This window comes from Fistularia commersonii, chromosome 2, assembly GCF_037954325.1.
Source record: "Fistularia commersonii isolate RoL2024-O1a breed Wild chromosome 2, RoL_Fcom_v1.0, whole genome shotgun sequence".
Lineage (NCBI taxonomy): Eukaryota > Metazoa > Chordata > Actinopteri > Syngnathiformes > Fistulariidae > Fistularia > Fistularia commersonii.
Window position 1 is genome coordinate 26,499,823 of NC_141285.1, and position 22,856 is coordinate 26,522,678.

A 22,856-nucleotide genomic window follows, 5' to 3' on the forward strand; every position below is an offset into this window, starting at 1 on the left:
CGAATAGCTTCGCTAATCGCTTCGCTAGCAGCCTTGCTTGTAGCTTCGCTAGTAGCCTCGCCTGTGCTAGTAGCCTTGCTATTTGCTTTGCTTGTAGCCTTGCTAATTGCTTTGCTTGTAGCCCTGCTAAGTGCTTCGCTTGTAGCCCTGCTAAATGCTGCGCTTCTAGCCTTGCTAAGTGCTTTGCATGTAGCCTTGCTAAGTGCTTTGCATGTAGCCTTGCTAAGTGCTTCGCTTGTTTACTTTCCAATGTTTATTGAACATATAGAGTATAAACAGAAAAAACACATGAATAAACAAACATGGCTGAATAAAATCGTAGAATTCAATGTCAATGTTATTAACGGCATGGGGAGACATAAGGACAATAATTTTGAATGCAGTCAATTAACTGTAAGAGTAAACAAGTGTAAAGGCCTATGAGAAATGTTTAATTCTAGAAATAAGGGGAAAAATGATAAATTAATATAATAAAATTAATAATAGCACATTAAGAAATAAAAAAAAAATGAATGAAAAAATGGCAAGGGGAATACAATATGTATTTAACTCAGTGGATCTAAAGGAATATCAGTCATAAAACTGTATATTTTAGGATTTTTGGGTTTTTCCATAAGTTTTAAGGATTTTTTTATGTCATTCAAAATAGTTTATAAAGACGTTAACATTGGGGGAACATTTTTGAATTCTGTTTTTGTGTATGAAGAACTTGGCCAGACCTAAAATAACATTGACATAGAGTTCATCTCTTTTATTGCCTAAAAGTAAACCAAATACTATATCATCTCTTGAGAAAGAAATTGGTGATGATGGAAATTTGTCTTTCATCCATTTTTGAGTTTTGCTTTTTCGTACGAAAAAAAAATATGGTCTGTGTTTTCAATATTCTCTTCACAAAATGTACAAATATTATTTCCAATATTAAAGCGTACTTCATGTGTCTTCCATAAAATTCCACTGCTCTTTTTTTAATAGCACAAGAAATATGAATTATCACATAACAAGTATCAGGATATGACGAGAATTACTGGAAATAAATAAATTGAAACCGTATCAGGCCTGCACTCTGAAAGCTAGGATGACAGTTGTGTCACTGTGTGTCACTTGTAATGTCAACTCTAATTGTGTGTGTGTGTGTGTGTGTGTGTGTTTCATCACCATATGAAGTCTCTGCAGTGCGAGCAGTAGGTGGGCTGCCGCAGGTATGTGGCCATGAACTTGTGTCCGTTGACTTGGTGGACTCGCCGCCGGACGGCGCCCTGCCTTTTCCTCGGACGCATCCGCTGTCGAAACACACGCTCCTCATTCTCGCTGGAGACAGGTGCGACTACACACACACACACACACACACACACACAATTTTAAATGCAATTTTGAATATATATTAACATTATTCTAACATGTTCTAGCAACAGGAAGCTACCATCATACAATTAGTATAAAAGGCATGAATATATGAACCTGTGAATTGCTTGAAGGGTGTAGTGTTGTATGCAAAATAAAGTTTAACACAAACACTTTTTTACTGTAAAAAGGTGGATATAAAAAAGTATATATATATATGCAATATATTTTTATCCTTGTTGGCCGAATTTATTTTTGGATGTCTTTTGTTATCTTTTAATTGCCTCTCTTATTCATATTTATACTCATGATCATTAATACTGTCATTGTTGCACTGGTGTGACAAAATAACCCTAGGGGGTTCAATAAAATAATATATCTTATTTTCATTTGGTATAGTGACAAACCAGCATGCAGTTACACCATGTGGCCACTAGATGGCGCTAGAGCTCTGTTGCTGGGCAGTTTCTCCTCCTCACAGCAGAAGGTTTTAATTACTGTCAAAACCCAAAGTAATTAGACACATCGGTGTGTGTGTGTGTGTGTGTGTGTGTGTGTGTGTGTGTGTGTGTGTGTGTGTGTGTGTGTGTGTGTGTGTGTGTGTGTGTGCGCGCGCGCACACCAGAGAGAGGTTGTGTCTCAACAGTTAGCAGATAAATGTTTGGAACTGGTACATATACACTTAAAAATGCTATTTATATTCAAATATACTTTTTGGGGGATCCAGAAAGAAATGAATCATAAAATGTAATAACATTATATAAATAATAGAAATAACAATAATTATTATAATATGAGATCAAGCATGTTTCAACAATCAGGAAAGTTGCCCTTTCTGTATTTCCAGGATAATTTCTATTTTTTTTTTTTTTTTAAATGTCCATTAATTTCATTTTGTTGTCAACTGAGTTCTTACCTTTTTTGATTTCAGGTTTGACTTTATTGCTGCATTTTGGGGTTTGTGTTTCAAATTTTGCAGTGTTTCTTCACTCATATTGACCAGTTTCTCAATGAATTTGCAAAAAAGAAAAAAAAAAACATGTGATCAAACTTACAACTATTATTGAAATAATGTGTCTTAAATAACCGAATATTTTAACAGTAAGCAGAAAAATGCAATGTCATCTCCATCTGCAGCTAATTTATTGATTTGCACTTCAAAGTGACACACGGTCCAATTGCTTTGCAATATAATTTGAACGCAAACAACACACACACACACACTTTAACCCAAATTCCTGTGTGTTTGACTATTGTCTCAGGATCTTCCCGCTCCCCAACCCCCTCCGTTTCTTCACTCCTTCAAGCGGCATCACCGTCCCTTTTGACCGTCGCCTAGCAACCGTCGCCGGCTGCCCGGCAACCATGTTGCCGACCCGAGGAGGGGAGCGGACCTCGTTTTGGGGTAAAACCGGGTGTTTCGGGGCGGAAACCGGTGAAAAACGTGCCCTCCTGCAACTCACACAACTCCATATGATTTTTTTTTTTTTTTTTTTTTTGAATGAGAAAACAAACTGGAATGTTTTGTTTTCAAATTTACAACCATTTCTTGTAGATATAAGGAAGAAGTGGTGATGTTGTGAAAGTCGGGGTTTTATATTTGTATTTCCAGAGAAAAGAAAGGCCACGAATAGAGTCGAGATAACTTTCTCAGACCCAAGGAAAGTTTAGTGTGTGTGTGTGTGTGTGTGTGTGTGTGTGTGTGTGTGTTTGTGTGTGTGTGTGTGACTCCACACCACTTGTTTCTGCACATTTCATCTTCGTCAGGACGTCCACTTCTCTGCTGGCAGGACACTCTGTCTACTGGCTGTGTGCGTGCGGGTGTGTGTGTTTTTATGTGCATGTTCATGGGTGTGTGTGTGTGTGTGTGTGTGTGTGTGTATGCATTTTTTAGTCTTGTAACTTTAGCTGGACAAAGAATTAGACCTGCTGCGTACACAGAGGGCTGTTTTTTAATTCCTTTATTTTTTATGATTGAAGCTTTTTAGGGAATGATTTCCTTGCAGCTGATAAAACACACAAACACACACACAAACACACACACAGCGATAAGGCCCCCTCAGTTGCTAAAAGCAGGTGATGTGTGTGTGTGTGTGTGTGTGTGTGTGTGAGAGCTAATAGGTTGATTGCAGCTCTCGGTTCGCTCATGTGTTCTGGGCTATGCAAACACATTGAAGTAATGACTGCAATTTCACACACACTTTTCATACACACACACACACACACGCACCTAAAGACAGCTGACAGCCTTGGGGGAAAGAAAAAAAAAAGCCGCAGTGACGCCGCAGGATAATTAAAGTAATAATTTATAGGAAAGAGGAAAAAAAAGGGATATTTCCTGTCGAGTCCTCGTCCTTTCTGTTTCCAATGATGTAACGCCGCCATTAGAGGAAACTCCACTTAACTAATCAATTCATCACCCCCCACCCTCCGGTTAACTCGCCCGACGCTCTCCCTTCCCGTTCTGTCATCACACACACACACACACACACACACACCTCCCACTCAGAACTAATAAATGAGGTTTGCGTTGAGTGGAAAGGTGGAGGGGAGACTTTAAGCAGGATGTCATTTGCAGATTCTTGTCTATGAGGTGTGTGTGTGTGTGTGCGTGTGTGTGTGTGTGTGTGTGTGCGCGTGTGTGTGAACACTGAACTCGGACCAGTTCCTGCTCTGGGAAATTTCCATTATTATTGGTAAGGGAAATTACCAAGTGGGAATTTTTAATTCTTTAAAAATAATCTCGTGAGAAACTTTATTTTAAATGATTGGGTTTTAAGGCATCGCTTCTCAAACAGTGGGGCTTATTTTTTGTTGCGCTAGAATAAAGTGTAATGCGCAGAGTATTAACTGTAAGGTGTAGAGACACTGAGGAAAAATATTTAACGGGGATGATGAGACGATTGAAAGTCACCCGAAAGCTAAGACGATGAAAAATGACAAAGCTTTCTAACAAAACAAAACAAAAAAAAAAAAGAAGGGTCATGAGTTAATGTTGCTGGTCAGTTAGAATTTATTATTTTTTTTTTATTGATTTTTTTCAATTTAATTTTCAGTATCAAATGGCTCAGTCGGTCAAAAAATGTTAATTTTTTTTTTTTAATTTCATACAACTGATGCACTTCAAATCTATTCTTTTACAGGCTAAAAAAAAACAATGTGAATAAAATTATTATTTGTTGCAAGTTACAGAAAATAGTAACATAAAATAATTGAGAAGCGCTGGTTTTAAGGGGATTTTCTAGCTAAAAGTTGTTTTTTTTCTCCCAAAATATCGCCCCTTCATTTTGCAATTCATCATGTGTAATTCTGCCAGTGGCCACTAGGGGGCGCTGCACGCTCCTCTGAATCTTTCCAGTCAGTGAGAGGGTTTTTTCTCTTTTTACCACAAGAAGAAGAAGAAATGTTGAGGAAATCTCACCTTCGCTGGAAGATCCCGAGAGGTCGATGACCACGTAGACCTTCCCCTCCGGCTCCAGGTCAATCTGACAACACACACATGGGCGCAATCAGCTGTGGCGGAATTAAAAATGTCCGATTCTCAACTATTCTCAGAAAAAATTCGCCCACAAAATCTAAATAATAGTCGGTTTGAAATGACAGATTTCTCCAAATGTTGGTTTCCGAAGAAAGGTTTAAATCTGCATATGGATGGAGGCTCCTCACTTCCTGCTTGATTCTGTACGTTCTCAGGGAGTTTGCTAATATGTAGCCTAATTTAGCAAGAAGCGCTTATGCCTCGCAGAAGATGGATTCCCAGAATGTCTGAGAAGGAAGACATTTCCAAATCTTTCTTTGGTTAATTCCACGTTTTCTGGAGACTTTGGCACGTGTGTTGTTTCGATTTTGTGATGTCTTCCTTTTGCAGTGGTTAGCCGTGGTTAGCATTGGTTAGCTCGCCATTCTCACAGGGAGTGAGGAGTCTCCATGTTCTCCACATGTCTGCGTGGGGTTCCTCAGGGTTCTCCAGGTTCCTTCCACGGTCCAAACACAGTTCCCTAAACCACCCAGATGTTTGAATTGCCGCGTGTCTCGATACGGCGCGTGAATGAGCGACCGAATGGTCGCGTGTGATCAGATGAGGCCGTGTGATTGGTCCAGGGTGGCTGATGACAGCAGGGATAGGCTCTGCAGCCACAGTGTAGATAAAGAATGAATAAATTAATGACTTCTCCGTCCACAAGACGTGTTTGCTAACATCTACCGCCGAATTTGGGACGTCGACTCAGTGCTGCCCTCTAGTGGACACATCGCACAACTACCGCCGCACCGTTTGACCACGCTTGAGATGGTCATCAGACGGGATCTAAACAAACAAACATCTAACCCAGATGCCGTATAAACCACCCGAATAAACAAACAGATCGCAGAAAATAGCAGCAAGGAACTAAAATACAAGTGAAAATCATCTCCAAAATCTCATCCTTTTTTTTTTTTTTTTTTTTTTTTTTTTTAGTAGTTTTGTTTCAGGGGCGTTAAAGTCCAGGTTGGCGTTGTCCTCGGATCTTCTAGTCGGAGAAGATCAGCTCGGACGCCACTCGCCGCCGGGCGCGCCGTCCCTTTAAGACGCATCGGAAACACTCCTGCCAACCCGTGGAAACTGTCACTTCCTGTTTGCCACAAGGCTCAAGCTAGAATGGCAGCGATGACGGCTGCGATGGCGGGGTTGGGGGATCGACGGCGGCCAGAGGTGACGCATCCTGTCTCACACACACACACACACACACACACACACACACACCTCTATAGTTAGTACAAAAAGAAGACATCAGTATTGCGCCATCATCACATGAAAACGAATGGGCATCAGCTGTGGGGCCTCGGTGGAGCTGTACCACCCACGGTGTCAGTAATACCCCTCTGCGCGCACACACACACACACACACACACACACACACACACACACACACACACACGACAAGGTGCAGTGACGGTGAACAGATGTAGCTTCAGTAATGTATACAGGAGGGGATGGAAAGCAGAGAAGCGTGTGTGTGAAGGCTGGCGAGTGAAGGAGTGTGTGTGTGTGTGTGTGTGTGTGTGTGGGGCATGTCAAACACACTTTCACGTCATATATTTTCACTTTTTAACCCTTTAATGGTCCATTCCTGTGCATCTCAACGCTTTTTGTGACTAGACAAATAACATAAAACAATAAATGTATCGATTATATTGACAAAATGGCACAATTAAAATATTATATAATATTATATTAAAATTATTTTTAAATCACACAGTAATATGTCCAAATGAATCCTCACAATATAGCTCTAAGTTAGGTTCTGATAATAATCAAAATGAGCAAATAATAATTCACCCAGAAATAAACAGTGCAGCTCTTTCCTGTGAACGGAACCATCCTCAAAGAACTGATATATTAAATAATAATAAATTATGAGAATAAAACTTTAAAAGCCATTTTCCCCTTCAATGGGCCATGAAAGAGTTAAAGTTTTTTTTTGTTTTTTTAATTTATTTTGGCGGAACCAGCGATAACTTCAATTTAATGATAAATCATCTCTCAATCTGCAAATGATGTATAATATTTGGTTTAAAATTTATAAATTTATATAATTATTTCTATAAAATAATAATAATAAATATAAATAAATATAAATGTAAATAATAATTTATATAAAAATTTATTTAATTTTTAAATGTATATAATATTTGCAGGGAAATGATAATGGCGAGCGAATTAATTGGATTTAAAAGTGAACCCATGTCTTTGTCAGTGAGGAACAGCCACAGGTTGCCATGGTGACGCTGTCAATCAACAGGGCGATAATCACTGATCAATAATCAGCTGGTAAAACATCACAGAGGCGGGGCGTGTGTGTGAAATAAACAATAGCATGTGTGTGTGACATCACAGCCATGAGAGGAAGGACGGAGCTCAAACACACACACACACACACACACACCTCCTCCCTTCCTGTGAGGTCACAGCACATTGAGCTCAGGCCCACAGGTGCAGGGGGGCTATAAATAGAGCGAGGGTCGGTGGGGTGTGTGTGCGAATATGTGTGTGTGTGTGTGTGTGTGTGTGTGTGTTCTCACATACGTGTTGCACTCGCCCACTGTTGCGCCTTGTCTTTGTTTATCTCCCGGCTGCATGGAACATGCAGGTTAAAGGGCACGCAGAGGCCATAGAACACTGAAGGAGGTGTGTGTGTGTGTGTGTGTGTGTGTGTGTGTGTGTGTGTGTGTAAAAATAAGAGCCGGCGCGGCGAGGAGACATCAGCAGGTCCTCCAGGTTCTCCAACACCGTCCAAAACATAGAGGAGGTTCATTGGAGACCATGAAGTGTCCAGATTTGTGAATAAAAGTGGGTGTTATAGAATGGAATATATGTAAATAAGGGGGTAAATTTAGTGTTTCTAATTGTGAATAAAAGGGTGAATTATTGTCCAAACTGGCGCGTTAAAATACCGATCACTTTATGTACTTTTTTTGACTTTTGAAGCGTGATTGCAGCAAATTTTATCATTGAAATAATAAAAATATTTCATGACATGAATACAAGAGCGGGAAAATCTAAATTTGAAGTGAGCTCCCGCTCGGGGAAAATTCAATTTAAGTACTAAAAAGTACATACAGCGGCCCTTTAAAATATGATTTTTTTTATCACATACAGAGCAAATTTGATCCTTTAAATACAAAAAAAAAAAAAAAAAAAAATTATGATTTGAAAACGAAAGCGTGAAAATTTGAAATTCGCTGAAGATGCTTTTCTTTGGGAATTAAGCACAAAATAATAGCGAAACGCGAAGGTGGTGCACGTGTGACCGATATTGCACATGAATATATCTTTATATATCCTAAAATATAATAAATCCTTATTTTACTGTCTTTATACCGTGAGTTTTGGAAGGATTGGAACAAATGAATGAATCAATTCTGCAGCAAGTTAGTCATTTCCTGCAAAAACGTCAAAGAAAAAAAGGCCATAACTATTAGAAAAACTACCGCGGGGCTTCGTTAACATCCCAGATGTTCAGGGGAGTCCTGGATTATTATGGGATGTTTTAGTCCTCACACCTCGGAGCAAAACAAACGCGACAGGCGTCGCTAACGACGACCGGAAATCCAAACTGTTAGCGCCTGGCTCACTGCTCCGATCACCGATCAATAAAACTAAAACAGGCGCCGGCATCGTCTGTGTGTGTGTGTGTGTGTGTGTGTGTGTGTGTGTGTGTGTGTGTGTGTGTGTGTGTGTGTGTGTGTGTTTACTGAATATTTAACAGGAGGCCAAATTTGTGTGTTCAGAGCATCCTCAAACCGAGTGTTTGTTTACGGAGAAAACACACACTCACACACACACACACACACACACGAGAAAATTAAATTGCAGCATTTAACTCAATTGAGCAGGTCAGCCCCCACCCCACTGCCACACACACACACACACACACACACACACACACACACACACACACACACACTCGCAGCATCTGAGGCTTATTGACGGACGCAATCCTGCTGCTCGCCACCAATGCTTGACTCAGAAAGTAAAAGCACCAATGTACCAACACACACACACACACACACACACACACACACACACACACACACACAGATGTAACAGGAAGTATATTTCAAGGTAAAACACAATTCATAAACTTCGGAGGCGGCGACAGAAATCTCCTTTTGGATGTAAACGTAAAAACAAAAGGTTCTTCGGTGAGTGACTCCTGTCTGCACTGTCACCACACACACACACACACACACACACACACACACACACACACACACACACACAGAGGCAACACACACACACACACACACAGAGGCACATGCAAACAGAACTCGCAGTCCGTCGTGGTTCAAGTGGAAGCGCGTGACGTTGTTAAAGTCATGGCTTCGATCCACCGCCTCTCTCACACACACACACACACACACACACACACACACACACACCCTTTCCAATCTTCTCGCCTTTCCAAATAGCCGAATTTCAGATAAAGCATTCCAAGGTGACATGCCAAGCGTCTCTTTAAGCACTGAATGATCCACCTTAGTTTCCAGAATTACCCCCAATTGAAACCATTATATTATATTATATTATATTATATTATATTATATTATATTATATTATGCAATTCTGATTTCTAGCTCCGTCGCTAAGTTAGCGAAATTCCCTTCAAGACTTCAAAGTGACGGGGAATCCTTCGCTTTTTTAAGACCAGGAACCCGAAAACGTGACTAAGACGGATCAAATCTGCTAGAAAGAATAAAAACCCTTTATTTTTATTAATTTCCCTCCTTCTGGCGTCCAAAACCATCCGGTTGCGTCGCCAATAAAGTAATCAATCGACCGATCCGAGACGCAGAATGGCGCTGGAGTTCATTTCCGAAAGATGCCTGAAATGGTTTTCCTCGTCTGCGAGTGTTTGAGATATAATAATAGAATAATAATATAATAAAACATAATAATAAAACAGCTTCTGCTTCGCTTTCACGAAATCGGGGTTCTTGAAAAACAGCGAGGGAACAGTCGGACTCCGACGAATTACGGTGTTTGGACACCATTTTTCATGTTTTTCTCCCCGTTTTATAATAATAATAATAATAATAATACATAAGACTTGTATAGCGCTTTTCAAGATACACAAAGACGCTTTTTCCCTTCCTCAGATGTTTTTCTTTGCAGATGATAACTGAGTATTTTTGGATAATTTCTCACTTCAAGTGGAAGAGACGTACAAAAAATGCCGGCCATTAATTGTCATTTCTGGACGATAAGCAGCTAATTTTTTTTTTTTTTTAATTATTTATGTTGTTTTTTTTTTTTTGTGCCAACAAGCTTCACGCCCCCAAAACATTTAGCATTTAGGGATAGAAAATGGATGGATGGATGGATGGACTTTTCTTTATCTTATTTATTATAAATCTTTTTTTGGGGGGGGAAAAAAAGCATTTCCAGTATGTTTTTGTGGATGTTACCAGTGTGTATTTAATTCAAAGTAAAAATATCTCATGTTATAACATGAACACCTGCAGCTTATATACGTACCCAAATTTATTTTATTTTTACCGAGTGCAGCTTATATTCAGATGCATGCAATATATATATAAATGTATGTATATACGTGTGTGTGTGTGTGTGTGTGTACATTTTGATATAAGTTCTTTATCTTCTCCAATTGAATTAAAAAAACAAAAATGTCATACATTCTGGATTCATTACAAATCAGCTGAAATATTGCAAGCCTTTTATTATTTTAATATTGCTGATTATGGCTTACATCTTAAAAAAACTCAAAAATCCTATCTCAAAATATTAGAATATCATGAAAAAATATTTTTTGTTAAAGAACTTTATCACAATATTCTAATTTTCTGAGACAGTCCTGTATATATTAATTTTTCTTATTCATTCTTTGGGGGCTAAATAAATCATAAAATCAAAAATAAATTCGAATTATTAATTCCCCTGATTTTCCTCATCACACACACACACACACACAGACACACACTCTTACAGTTGTGTGTAATGTTACCGGTATGTATTTAATTAAGTAAAAACATTTTTCTATGTAAATATCTCATGTTACAACATGGACACCTGCAAGTGCAGCCTATATATGTATAGATTTTATTATATTGATTTATTTCCTTTCTTGTCAGTGCGGCTTAAACCATATAGATATATATATATACATATATATACGTTTACATTTTTTTATACATTTATATATTTTAACCATAATTTTTGGAGCGGAGGGGCAACATCACCAGTATGTATTTAATTAAAAGTATGATAGATAACTGCAGCCTGTATATGATATATGCACACATATATTTATTTTGTTATTTTTTAGTCTGTGCAGCTTATATCCAGGCCTCTCAGGGGTGACACACTGCAGACCCAACACACACACACACACACACACACACACACACACACACACACACACAACCTCCACATCACCGAGCCTGCCTGGAACAGTGTCATTTCAAATGTTTTCAATTAAGACGCAGAATGTCTGAGAAGGAAGTGCGAATTCTAGATATTTCCAGATCCTTCTTTTGTTAATTCCACCGCATTTCAGGTACTTTTTCGGTATTTTGGTGTCTTTTTTTTTTTTGGAGCCGGGTTGTTTTCTGGATACTATAGCATACGCGTTGTTTTCAATTTGTGATATCTTTCTGTTGAGCTTTTATTATATTTTCATTTCTTGTGGTTAGCATTTGTTAGCTCGCCAGTCTCACAGCAAGAAGGTCCCTTGTTGGAGTCCCACTGAGTGGAGCCTCTATGTTCTCCTCATGTCTGAGTGGGGTTCCTCCGGGTTCTCTGGGTTCCTCCCAAAGTCCAAACACATGCAAGAGGTTCACTGAAGACTCTGGATTGTCCAGAATGAGAGGGTGAATGGCTGTGGACACTTGTATGTCCTTATATGGCAAGGGAAGGAGGGAGCGAATGTTGTATGTCCATATGACGGGAACGAGATGGTGAATTTCTTATGAGGAATGTGTATAATCAATTTGTGACATCTTTCTGTTGAGCTTTTATTATATTTTCATTTCTTGTGGTTAGCATTTGTTAGCTCGCCAGTCTCACAGCAAGAAGGTCCCTTGTTGGATTCCCACTGAGGCCTTTCTGAGTGGAGCCTCTATGTTCTCCTCATGTCTGAGTGGGGTTCCTCCGGGTTCCCCGGGTTCCTCCCAAAGTCCAAACACATGCAAGAGGTTCACTGAAGACTCTGGATTGTCCAGAGTAAGAGGGTGAATGGCTGTGGACACTTGTATGTCCTTATATGGCAAGGGAAGGAGGGAGCGAATGTTGTATGTCCATATGATGGGAACAAGAGGGTGAATCTCTTACGAGTGAATGAATGATTGTTTCTATATTATGGCTGTATGGTGGACCCTCACTTTTCGCAGGAGTTACGTTCTAGCCCCTCCCCCCTGCAAAAAGTGAATTTTCCATGATAATTTTGACGGTATTTACAGATATATTAACCCTCAACGAACCTCATCCAACCCTTTACGAACTTCCTGCAAACTGTTGGACCGTATTGCGCTTCCCTCACTACGCTCGGGGTCCATACCAGACTCTGGGGTTCATGTTTGGCGTTAAGGAGGCACAAAGTGAACAGTGTTCATGCTTTTGCGAACGTCAGCGAAGTGGACCAGGACATTGTATGCTTGGCACAACCTTCAAGGAAATCAGCTGGTTCTCTCCATGAACTTGCTCAATCAGCCAATAGCACGCCAAGTACGGGTCTACTGTTATTCCGTATGAGGTCTTGCGTGGGTGCAGTGGTCGGAGCGAGAGTTTGCGATGCCTGGTAGCTTCACAAAGGAGATGTCGTGTTTTATTTATTTTATAACATGAATTTTAGTTGAATTGTAATGTATTTTTTTATGGGTTTTTTTTTTTCATCTTAGGCTTGATTTCATCACACACACACACAAAAAAAAAATTCAACAAAAAAAAAAATAATAATAATCTGTAGAGTTGCTAGGGTCCACTATAGTGTCTTGTTTATTATTGGACGAGCCAGCTGTCAATCACCATTCACGCACTCATCGCTAAAACTTAAAAAAACGCTAAAGAGTAAGAACTAAATGACAAAAAAAATCCTTAAAGTAGCGACGGCCGGATGCAGAACCGCGAAGTAGCGAGTGAATGAATGAGCCAACGGTTATTTGCCTCTGTACGTTGCTTTGTGATTGGCTGGCGACCTTTGCGCCCGCAGTTAGGCTCCGCCCCCTCCAGTGTAGCTCATGAATGAATGAATAAACCAAAAGTCAACATCTACGCGAGACATTATGTTTCAAAATATCAACCCTAACATTGTGAAAGTGAACTCCAGTGATGGATTCTGGAACAATCTCGACTTTCTGCGATTCGGCGGCCAAATAAGCTCCGCCCCCATCATTTAAATCAATCGATATATTGATCTTTTTCGATTGGGAAACATCAGCAAGGGCTGCAGAGCTCCTGCATGGGTCGGGCTCCGCAAACGAACAAACTGTTCTCGCAGACACCCAACTACGGTGTGTGTGTGTGTGTGTGTGTGTGTGTGTGTGTGTGTGTGTGTGTGTGTGTGCGCAGCTGTCTTACACACACGATTTATATTGCAGGGACGAAGTAGCCGGGAGGACGAGCCGTGTGTTTCTTTACATGATTCATGTTTTAGGGACACGGCTGTTTACACTGACATTGCGGGGACCTGCCTCCTTTTTGGGTGTGTGTGTGTGTGTGTGTGTGTGTGTGTGTGTGTGTGTGTGTGAAGTTAGTGGTTGTCCTGGTTTGTTTGAAGTAAACCCAGCGCACTAGAAGCTGTTTGTATGTAAACACATATCAATCGATCTACTTTTACCGCTTTTATTTATCTAATGCGTCCATTTGTTGTTGTTGTTTTAAATAAACCGCGTCAAAGGTCTTTTTAACGGCGTCTTTTTATTCTCGACCTTCTGTCAGGTTTTACGTCTTTTGTTTGATTTAAATGTCGAAAATTGTTTTTTTTGGGGAATGGAAACTTTTTTTTTTCTTTTTTTTTTTTCTATTTAACTTAAACATCAATTTAGTTGTTGTTGTTGAAAAAGATAAAAATCCCTTTACCTTGTTGTCATTATATTATCTATTCCCATCCTTGTTGTCCTTTTAATTATCTCTTCTATTTATGTTTATATTTATATTTATTGATGTTATTGTTGCGCCGCTTTGACAAACAAATTTTTCACTCGTTCATTCGCGCGAGTTTTGAAAGATAAAAATCCAAAGGTGGAAAGGACTTCCTGTTCCTGCGCTGTCGTTACCATGACAACCGAGCCACTCTGCGGCGACCTTTCTCAGCGCAAACTACCAGCAAAGTTAATACAGCGTGATTGAAATCAGTTTGGTGTGTCGCGAGTGGAGAGAGGAAGAGACCACCCACACACACACACACACACACACACACACACACACACACACACACACACACACACACACACAGAGTATACACAAAGAAGATATTCATTTATAGTATCAGAATATACACAAAACTCTTCACACTTTTCTATTAGCCAGCACCTTGAACACAAGATAAACATCTCACACACACACACACACACACACACACACACACACACATTAAATTTGCTCATATGCCATAAACACACACAGTGTTATACACAATTCAATGATGGACAGCACTGACAATCTTAAAATCTAACAAGTGTGTCGACACACACACACACACACACACACAGCATACACAAAGAAGATATTCATTTATAGTATCAGAATATACAAAAAAAACTCTTTTTACGTTTCTATTAGCCAGCACCTTTAAACACAAGATAAACATCTGACACACACACACACACACACACACACACACATTAAATTTGCTCATATGCCATAAACACACATAGTGTTATACACAATTTGATAATGGACAGCACTGACAATCTTAAAATCTAACAAGTGTGTCGACACACACACACACACACACACACACACACACACACACACGTGCACACTGACCACCCTCCTGGTCTCCTGCCAGTTCTCCTCTACAATGTAATCTGCTCGAATCACCTGCGTCTGGGTTGTGTCACACACACACACACACACACACACATGTTTGCCGGCATGAACACACACACACACACACACACCAAGTCAAAACATAGCTGCCGCATTAGAGCTCCCCCTTAGAGCTTCACACTGGTGCCGCAGAAGCGTCTCCGCACGCCGTCAAGCTAGCGAGCGCCACCACCCGCCAAACAGGAAGTAGAATTTGTTCTTATCGTTTCCAGCTTATCACGCCGTGCGTTTCGGAAAAGATTTCACGCTAATTCTTGCTAACGTCACAGGTATCCGGTGGAGATATCCTCGCTTATTATCGAGCAACTCCTCGCAGTGAACGTGACGTGCACACAGATGTTAGCTCAAGGTCATTCAAGCGCAAATGTGCACGTTCAAACATTCACACACACACACACACACACACACACACACACACCGCTCGAGCCCCTCCGGGTCTATCGATGTATCTCTTTGTGGATCCTCCAGCCACATGACTGCAGCTTGACTGAGGTTCATGTGATATTGTGTGTGTGTGTGTGTGTGTGTGTGTGTGTGTGTGTGTGTGTGTGTGTGCGCAACAGGAATGCATCTGACTGTTATTGGGTTAAAAAACGAGACTCGTTAAATGTCTTTCGACGACACGAGACGCCGATGTTTGGATCTGCTGAACGGCCCTCGGCCGGGATGGTGATCGCAGGACCGATTTCAAGGTGCCTCGCGGTTGCTTTTTCATCCCGGCGTTGCCGTGGCAACCGGAGGGCCACAACGACAACAACAACAAACAATGCGACGGGACACAAACCGAACATTCAGAGATTCGGGCCGACCTGGCCAACAGCGGGACAGCTTTTTGAGATTTGTTCATCGCGGAACGGCGGTGCTTAGGAAGTTAGCATATGGCACTGGCCATTTCGGTGTATATCCAGGCTAGCTGAGCTAAACTATGTTTAGCTGCGATTAGCAAACAGCCCTTGGATTTCTGTTGCTGTAAGCTTTTTATTAGCGTGCTAGCTTCCTGCTGTACAAGCTAACCCCCACGGTGAATTCTGTTCTTGACTCATCCCTTCTGATACTGGACTGGAGCACCAAGGCGACTCCTTAGCGGCGCTTAGGAAGTTAGCTATGGCGCTAGCCATTTCAGTGTATTTCCCGGCTAGCTGAGCTAAACGCTGTTTTATACATTTGTTAGCTGTAAGTAACGAACAGCACTTGGGTTTCTGTTGCTGTAAGCTTTTTATTAGCGTGCTAGCTGCCTGCTGTACAAACTAACCCCCACAGTGAATTCTGTTCTTGACTCATCACTTTAGATACTGGACTGCAGCACGAGCGGCGCTAACTTCCTTAGCAGCGCTTAGGAAGTTAGCATACGGCGCTAGCCATTTCAGTGTATTTCCCAGCTAGCTGAGCTAAACTATGTTTTATTAATTTGTTAGCTGCGATTAGCAAACAGCACTTGGGTTTCTGTTGCTGTAAGCTTTTCATTAGCGTGCTAGCCACCTGCTGTGCTAGCTGAGCTACCCCTCCCTCCGCTGTCCTCTTTCTGCGGACGCCGTGGCGCTCTGCACTTCCGCAGCACCTCCAGGCTCCTGGAGATGAAGAGGGAGCCGGTTGTCTCTTGAGCACCGACATCCGCCTCTATGTGTGTGTGTGTGTGTGTGTGTGTGTGTGTGTGAGCTGACGGGCCCTTCCTGCTCTGCTTGCAAGGAAGCCCTGTTTAAATCGCCGGTTGCTGATTTACGCCGCTGACGTTCGGCAGACGGCCGACCTTCTCGCCCCCGAACCCAGATTTATAAACATCTACGGCGAAGGGTTACGTCATCCGGTCAGGATTTCCACCCTACGACGTCCGACTGATGTTCTCGCCGGGTTCCACTGGGAGGGAACGTCCAGGGGTTTACGACCATCGCAGTGATTCGATAATGGCAGGAAGATTCCTGCAAAAAAATTAGCGTAATTTTTTTGTTTTTTTTTTTGTGCTAACGAGCTTCACGCCGCAAAAACATCTCGCCTCGTCACATCAGACCAATGAAATTCTGAGGCCGTTCAATTCCAATAGCGGAGAAAACGAATTTTTAACGGTTTTAGTGCGCAGGAGGACGACCAAGATAGGGATCAGCTGGAATAGGACAAAGCGGGGATAGAAAATGGATGGAATTTTCCTTTTCTTATTTATTATTAATCGTTTTTCATCAGCCGTGTTACAGCCGCTGCTCGGAAAAAAGCAGCACGGTGTGTATTTAATTAAAAGTAAAAAAAAAATATTCTGTGTAAATATCTCAAGCGCAGCCTGTATATTTATAGATTTTATTATTTAGATTTATTTCCTTTTTTTTTTTTTTTTTGCCAGTGCGGCTCAAACGACATTGAGTATGTATACATTTTTAATATATTTATATATTTAACCATCATTTTTTGGGGGGGGAGGAGCAAAATTACCGTTATGTATTTAATTAAGCCTGTATTTATACACATATATTTAGATTTTTTTTTTTTCCAGTGCGTCTTAAATTCAGGTGTGCTCAATAATCCGGATATTACAACACCTGAAAATAGGAACCGGCTGAGGTTTTTTTTTTTTTTTTTTTTTTTAAGTCCCTTAAAATAAAGGTGGAAATAACCTTCATGTCAGGAGGAAGTGACCTGAGGACAAACAGGAAGTGTCCAGGAAAAGGTGAAAAAAATGAGAAAAGACCGTTGAGTCGGGATTATTTCTGCCGCTCGCATTCCTGGCATTTCTCTCTCACTGTATTGTCTGACTGTAAGTGACACACACACCGAGGCAGGACAGTGTGTGTGTGTGTGTGTGTGTGTGTGTGTGGCTGTCTTTCCATGTTTCTGCTGGAAGTAAACTGACAGTGAAAACAGGAAGTAGTTCTTACGCCGCCTCAGCTGAAATGCGTGGTGTGTATTTTTAGACCCCGCACACACTCCCAGCCCGTTTCCTGCGGCCGCCGATGGGACCCTCCGCCCCCTCGAACCCGGCCTGAGGGGTCAACGCTCAGTTTATTGGACGTTTACTAGTTTGTCAAAGTCCACATTCCCTGGTCCTTGGAAAGTGGGACACGACCGCAGGACGCCAAGGCCCCGCCCACCTTCACCCGACGCCGACCAGCGACGTCGCCGCCCTGGTGACCACCATCACCCTCCTGACAAGCGGCGTCATCATCATCCTCACTGTTACCTTGACAACCGTTTTCATCATCATCGTCATCATCATCACTGTTACCATGACAATTACCATGGCAATCAGTATTATCACCAGTACAACGATGACCACTATTATCATTGCCCTCCTCATCGTTACTATGGCAACCACTATCATCATCGTCCTCACTATTACCATGACTACCAGCATCATCCTCTCCAGTACCATGAAGACCACTGTCATTATCTTCATCACTATGACGACCACAGTCATGTTGTAACCTGATGACTAGTCATCATGAGCCTCACCATTACTATGACGACCATCATCATCATCACCATTACCATGACAACTACCACCATTGTCATTACCATGACAGTCACCATCATCCTCAATGTTACTATGACGACCGCCATTATCGTCTCCACCAGTACCACGACAGTCACCGTCATCCTCACCATTACCATGACGACCACCACCGTTGTCGTCATTACCATGATGGCCACCATCATCATCACCCTCTCCAGTACCATGACGACTGTGATCATCATCCTCAACATTACCATGACAACCATCATCATCATCACCATTACCATGACAACCACCACCGTTGTCGACATTACCATGATGGCCAGCATTATTATGATGATGACCACCATCATCGTCACCGTCTCCAGTACCATGACGACCATCATCATCCTCACCATTACTATGACGACCACATCATCATCATTACCATGACGACCACCATCATCATTGTCCTCATTATTACCATGACGACCACCATCACCGTTGTGACAAGCAGTGTTGCTCGTCATCCTCATTGTCCACACCTGTACCGTGACGCGTGATGGTCATATCATCACCATCATCCTCAACGTTACCATGACGACCGCCACCATCGTCCCCACCAGTACCACGACAGTCACCGTCATCCACACCATTACCATGACGACCACGTCATCATTGTCCACACTATCACCATGACGACCACATCACCGTCATCACCGTTACCAAGACAACCACCGCCGTCATACTCACTTTACTATGATGACATTGTCCTCACTATTACCATGACGACCACCATCATCATCATCTCAACCATCATCCCATCCTCTCCATCCATCTGCTGGGTCACATGTCTGGATGGGTTCTCCAGGTTCTCCACCTGGGTTCCCACTGTGGGTTCTCCATGTTCTCCCACCTTCTCCCACCAGGTCCGTAGGTGCGAATGGTGAGATGATCGACAGCTGAACGTGCGCTGAGATGCCTCTGGAGCTTCTTCACCTCTCTCCAGACTCATGTAGGATCCTGCGCCGCCATTGGTCCACCCTGGCGTCCGCTGTATTTGGAATAATCCAGACCTTCACCTGGAGGTAAGAGGAGAAGAACCAAATTCGGCTCCTCCTGGATCAGGCTAGCGAGAAGCTCCAGGCGTCTTCTTCTTCTTCTTCTTCTTGAGGTGTTTCTAGTTTTGTTATCAGAAGCGTGTGAGAACTTGTTGTTCCCACGCTCCTGCACGGCAAATTAAACCTGACACACACACACACACACACACCTTGACACACCCATCAGAGAAACCTCTGAGGAATCCATCCAGAAGCAACTCTTTCTTAGCTGATCAGAGGATTGGAGGTCCAGAAGGTCCACGTGAGCACGAGTCCTCCTCAGATGTTGCTCCTGTAGCTTTAAACCTTCCCGTCTGTATGACGTGCACTGGACTCAAATGGGTTCTGGTCTTCTGGGTCCCCAGGAACTGGACCCTAAGGCCCTTCTGGTAGACCAGTTTTGTGAAACTCCCGACATCCTGATCTTCTGGTTCCCCGAAGATACTACTTGTTTGCCGCCGCTTACGAGTCTCGTCTCGTGTAACTTCGTTCTCCTCCCGGCGGCCTGGAGAACAAAACGACGTCACGCAAGGTTTCCGGGGAAACCGTCCTCTGATTGGCCGAGGAAGGTCGTTAAGTGGTTGATGGAAGGGTGAAGATCTAGCAAGGAGACACGCTGAAGTTCTGGAAAGAACTGGCCAACGTCGGTTGCAGAAGACGAACGGATAAAAACAAGATGGAGGTCCTGAATATCTCGTTCACTTTTGCCGCGTTTCAGATTTTTTTTTTGCCGTCCTCTGATTGGTCAGAGTTGCTCATCTGACTTCCTTATAAGGCAAATCCCTGCATTTCCAATGGAGATTCTATGACTTTTATTATAAAGGGGGATTTATCATCAATAAGTAATCAATATCAAGAAATACAGTTTCCCTGGATGTGGGGAAGTGTGTGTTGGGTGACTCCTCTCACACACACACACACACACACACTTGATATTCAGCGTTGTCATTGTGTGTCAGAACTGCGATTCACCCTGATCAATACCTGAAAATACCGATATTGATCGGGATCTTTTTCCTTTTCCTTTCTTTCTGCGGTCGGTGTCTCCAGACCTCCTCTGGCCTTTGTCTCTAATGGACCCTCATCAATAATACACACTCGACTGCCGCTCCGTCGCCTGAATGTGTGTGTGTGTGTGTGTGTGTGTGTGTGTGTGTCCTGACCACACCCGCCCTTCCCCCGCTGCATTGGGTTCTTCCGACAATGCAAACAGGATCCATATTTGTGTGTGTGTGTGTGTGCGTGTGCGTGTGTGTGTGTGTGTGTGTGTGTGTGTGTGTGTGTGTGTGTGTGTGTGTGTGTTGGTATCAACTTGAGTGGATGGAACAGGCCTTCTTGTCTGACAAATGTCAGATTAATGCTAGAAGGATGTCAGATTAACGTTACGGAGAGTTAAGATTAACTTCGGAGGGACGTCAGATTATTATCATAGAATTCAGATTTACATCAGAGAGACGTCAGATTAATGTCAGAGACGTCAGATTATTAAAGAATTCAGATTTACATCAGAGAGACGTGAGATTAATGTCTCAGACTTAAGATTTACATCAGAGAGATGTCAGATTAATGTTTTAGACTTCAGATTGTCAGAGAGACCTCAGATTATTATCATATAATTCAGATTTACATCAGAGAGACGTCAGATTAATGTCAGAGATGTCAGATTTACATCAGAGACCTCAGATTAATGTCCGAGAGACCTCAGATTACTGTCAGACTTCAAATTAATGTTTTAAGAGACGTCACATTGTCAGAGACGTTACGTTAATGCCAGATTATCATCAGACAGACGTCAGATTAATGTCAGAAGGAGAGGAAATTATCAAACCAACATCTCAGATACGTCACAGCGACGCCAGTTAAATGTCAGAGTCGTCAGATTAGCATCACAGAGATGTCAGATTAATGTCATAGATTATTTAAATAGACTTCAGATTAACATCAGAGACGTCAGATTGCCAGAATGATGCGAGCTGAGCGTCAGATTTTAACGTTTCATTAAAATCAGTGGGATTTCAGATGAATATCGGATTAACATCAGGGATGTTGGATTAACGTCAGGCAGAGGTCAGATTAGCGTTAGCGGGGTCAATCATGTCAGAAGCCGGCGTCACTTATCACCTGCATCCTAATCTGATCTCAATCCAACGTCACGGCCGCCAATCAAATGAATGTCAACACCTAAACAACACACACACACACACACACACACACACACACACACACAGGATGGAGAGATGCTGCTCAGCTGCGGCAAAATCCAGGCTTCATTTCCTGGATTCCCTCCCTGCCCGCGTCTGATTGGTTGTAGCCGTGTCGAGGCTCCGCCCCCTGCGCTTTGTTTACATCCGGTCAGCAGGTGTGACCTTTGACCTTTCCTCCAATACGAACATCTTTTGCGATATCCACGCAATAGCGCTCGTGTGTATTTTTAAATGAAAAAGTGTATTGAATTATTTGCAGGAAAAATCACGATTTGATTATTAATCAATTAATAAGTTTATCATTTAAAGGCCACATGGAGATATAATACCATTAGCTCATTCATCCACACATTACACGGCTGTCTCAGAAAATTAGAATATTGTGATAAAGTTCTTAATCTTCTGTAATAAAATTAAAACATTTTTTTTTCAATTTCTTCTGTTATTTTGAGATAGGATTTTTAAATTTTCTTAAGATGCAAGCCACAATCAGCAATATTAAAATAATAAAAGGCTTTCTGCTGATTTGTTATGAATCCAGAACGTTTGACATTTTTGTTTTAGTAATTTTATTACAGAAGATAAAGAACTTTATCACAATATTCTAATTTTCGGAGACATTCTTGCATATAGACGTACAATAATTCACCCATTCACTCATCTAATAGATACAGGACTGTCTCAAAAAATTGAATATTGTGATAAAGTTCTTAATCTTCTGTAATAAAATTACAAAAACAAAAAAATACTTTTTCATGATATTCGAATATTTTTGAGATGGGATTTTTTTTAAGATGTAAGCCATAATCAGCAATATTAAAATAGAATGAAAGGCTTGCAATGTTTCATTTGACTTTTCCATGATTACTGAATGTATAACATTTTTGTTTTACATTAAAAAAACAAAAATTACTTTTTCATGATATTCTAATATTTTTGACATAGGATTTTTTTAAGATGTAAGCCATAATCAGCAATATTAAAATAAAATAAAAAGCTTGCAATATTTCATTGGATTTGTAATAAATCCAGAATGTATGACATTTTTGTTTTACATTAAAAAAAAAACAAAAATTACCTTTTCATGATATTCTAATATTTTTTGATAGGATTTTTTTAAGATGTAAGCCATAATCAGCAATATTAAAATAATAAAAAGCTTGCAATATTTGATTTGATTTGTAATAAACCAGAATGTATGACATTTTTGTTTTGCATTAAAAAAACAGAAATCACTAATTCATGAT

The 22,856-nt window shown here is 41.3% G+C and overlaps 1 protein-coding gene across 1 annotated transcript in view; it reads right to left on the reverse strand.

The window, feature by feature from the left end:
* Nucleotides 1–22,856, reverse strand: part of LOC147236877 (protein kinase C epsilon type-like) — a 73,012-nt gene that overhangs the window by 49,044 nt on the left and 1,112 nt on the right. Inside the window, exons 2-3 of the mRNA XM_086175200.1 lie at nt 4,766–4,829; nt 1,159–1,327 (exon numbers count right to left, since the gene is read on the reverse strand). Coding sequence (XP_086031326.1) covers nt 1,159–1,327; nt 4,766–4,829 — 233 coding nt within the window. The remainder of the gene's footprint in view (nt 1–1,158; nt 1,328–4,765; nt 4,830–22,856) is intronic.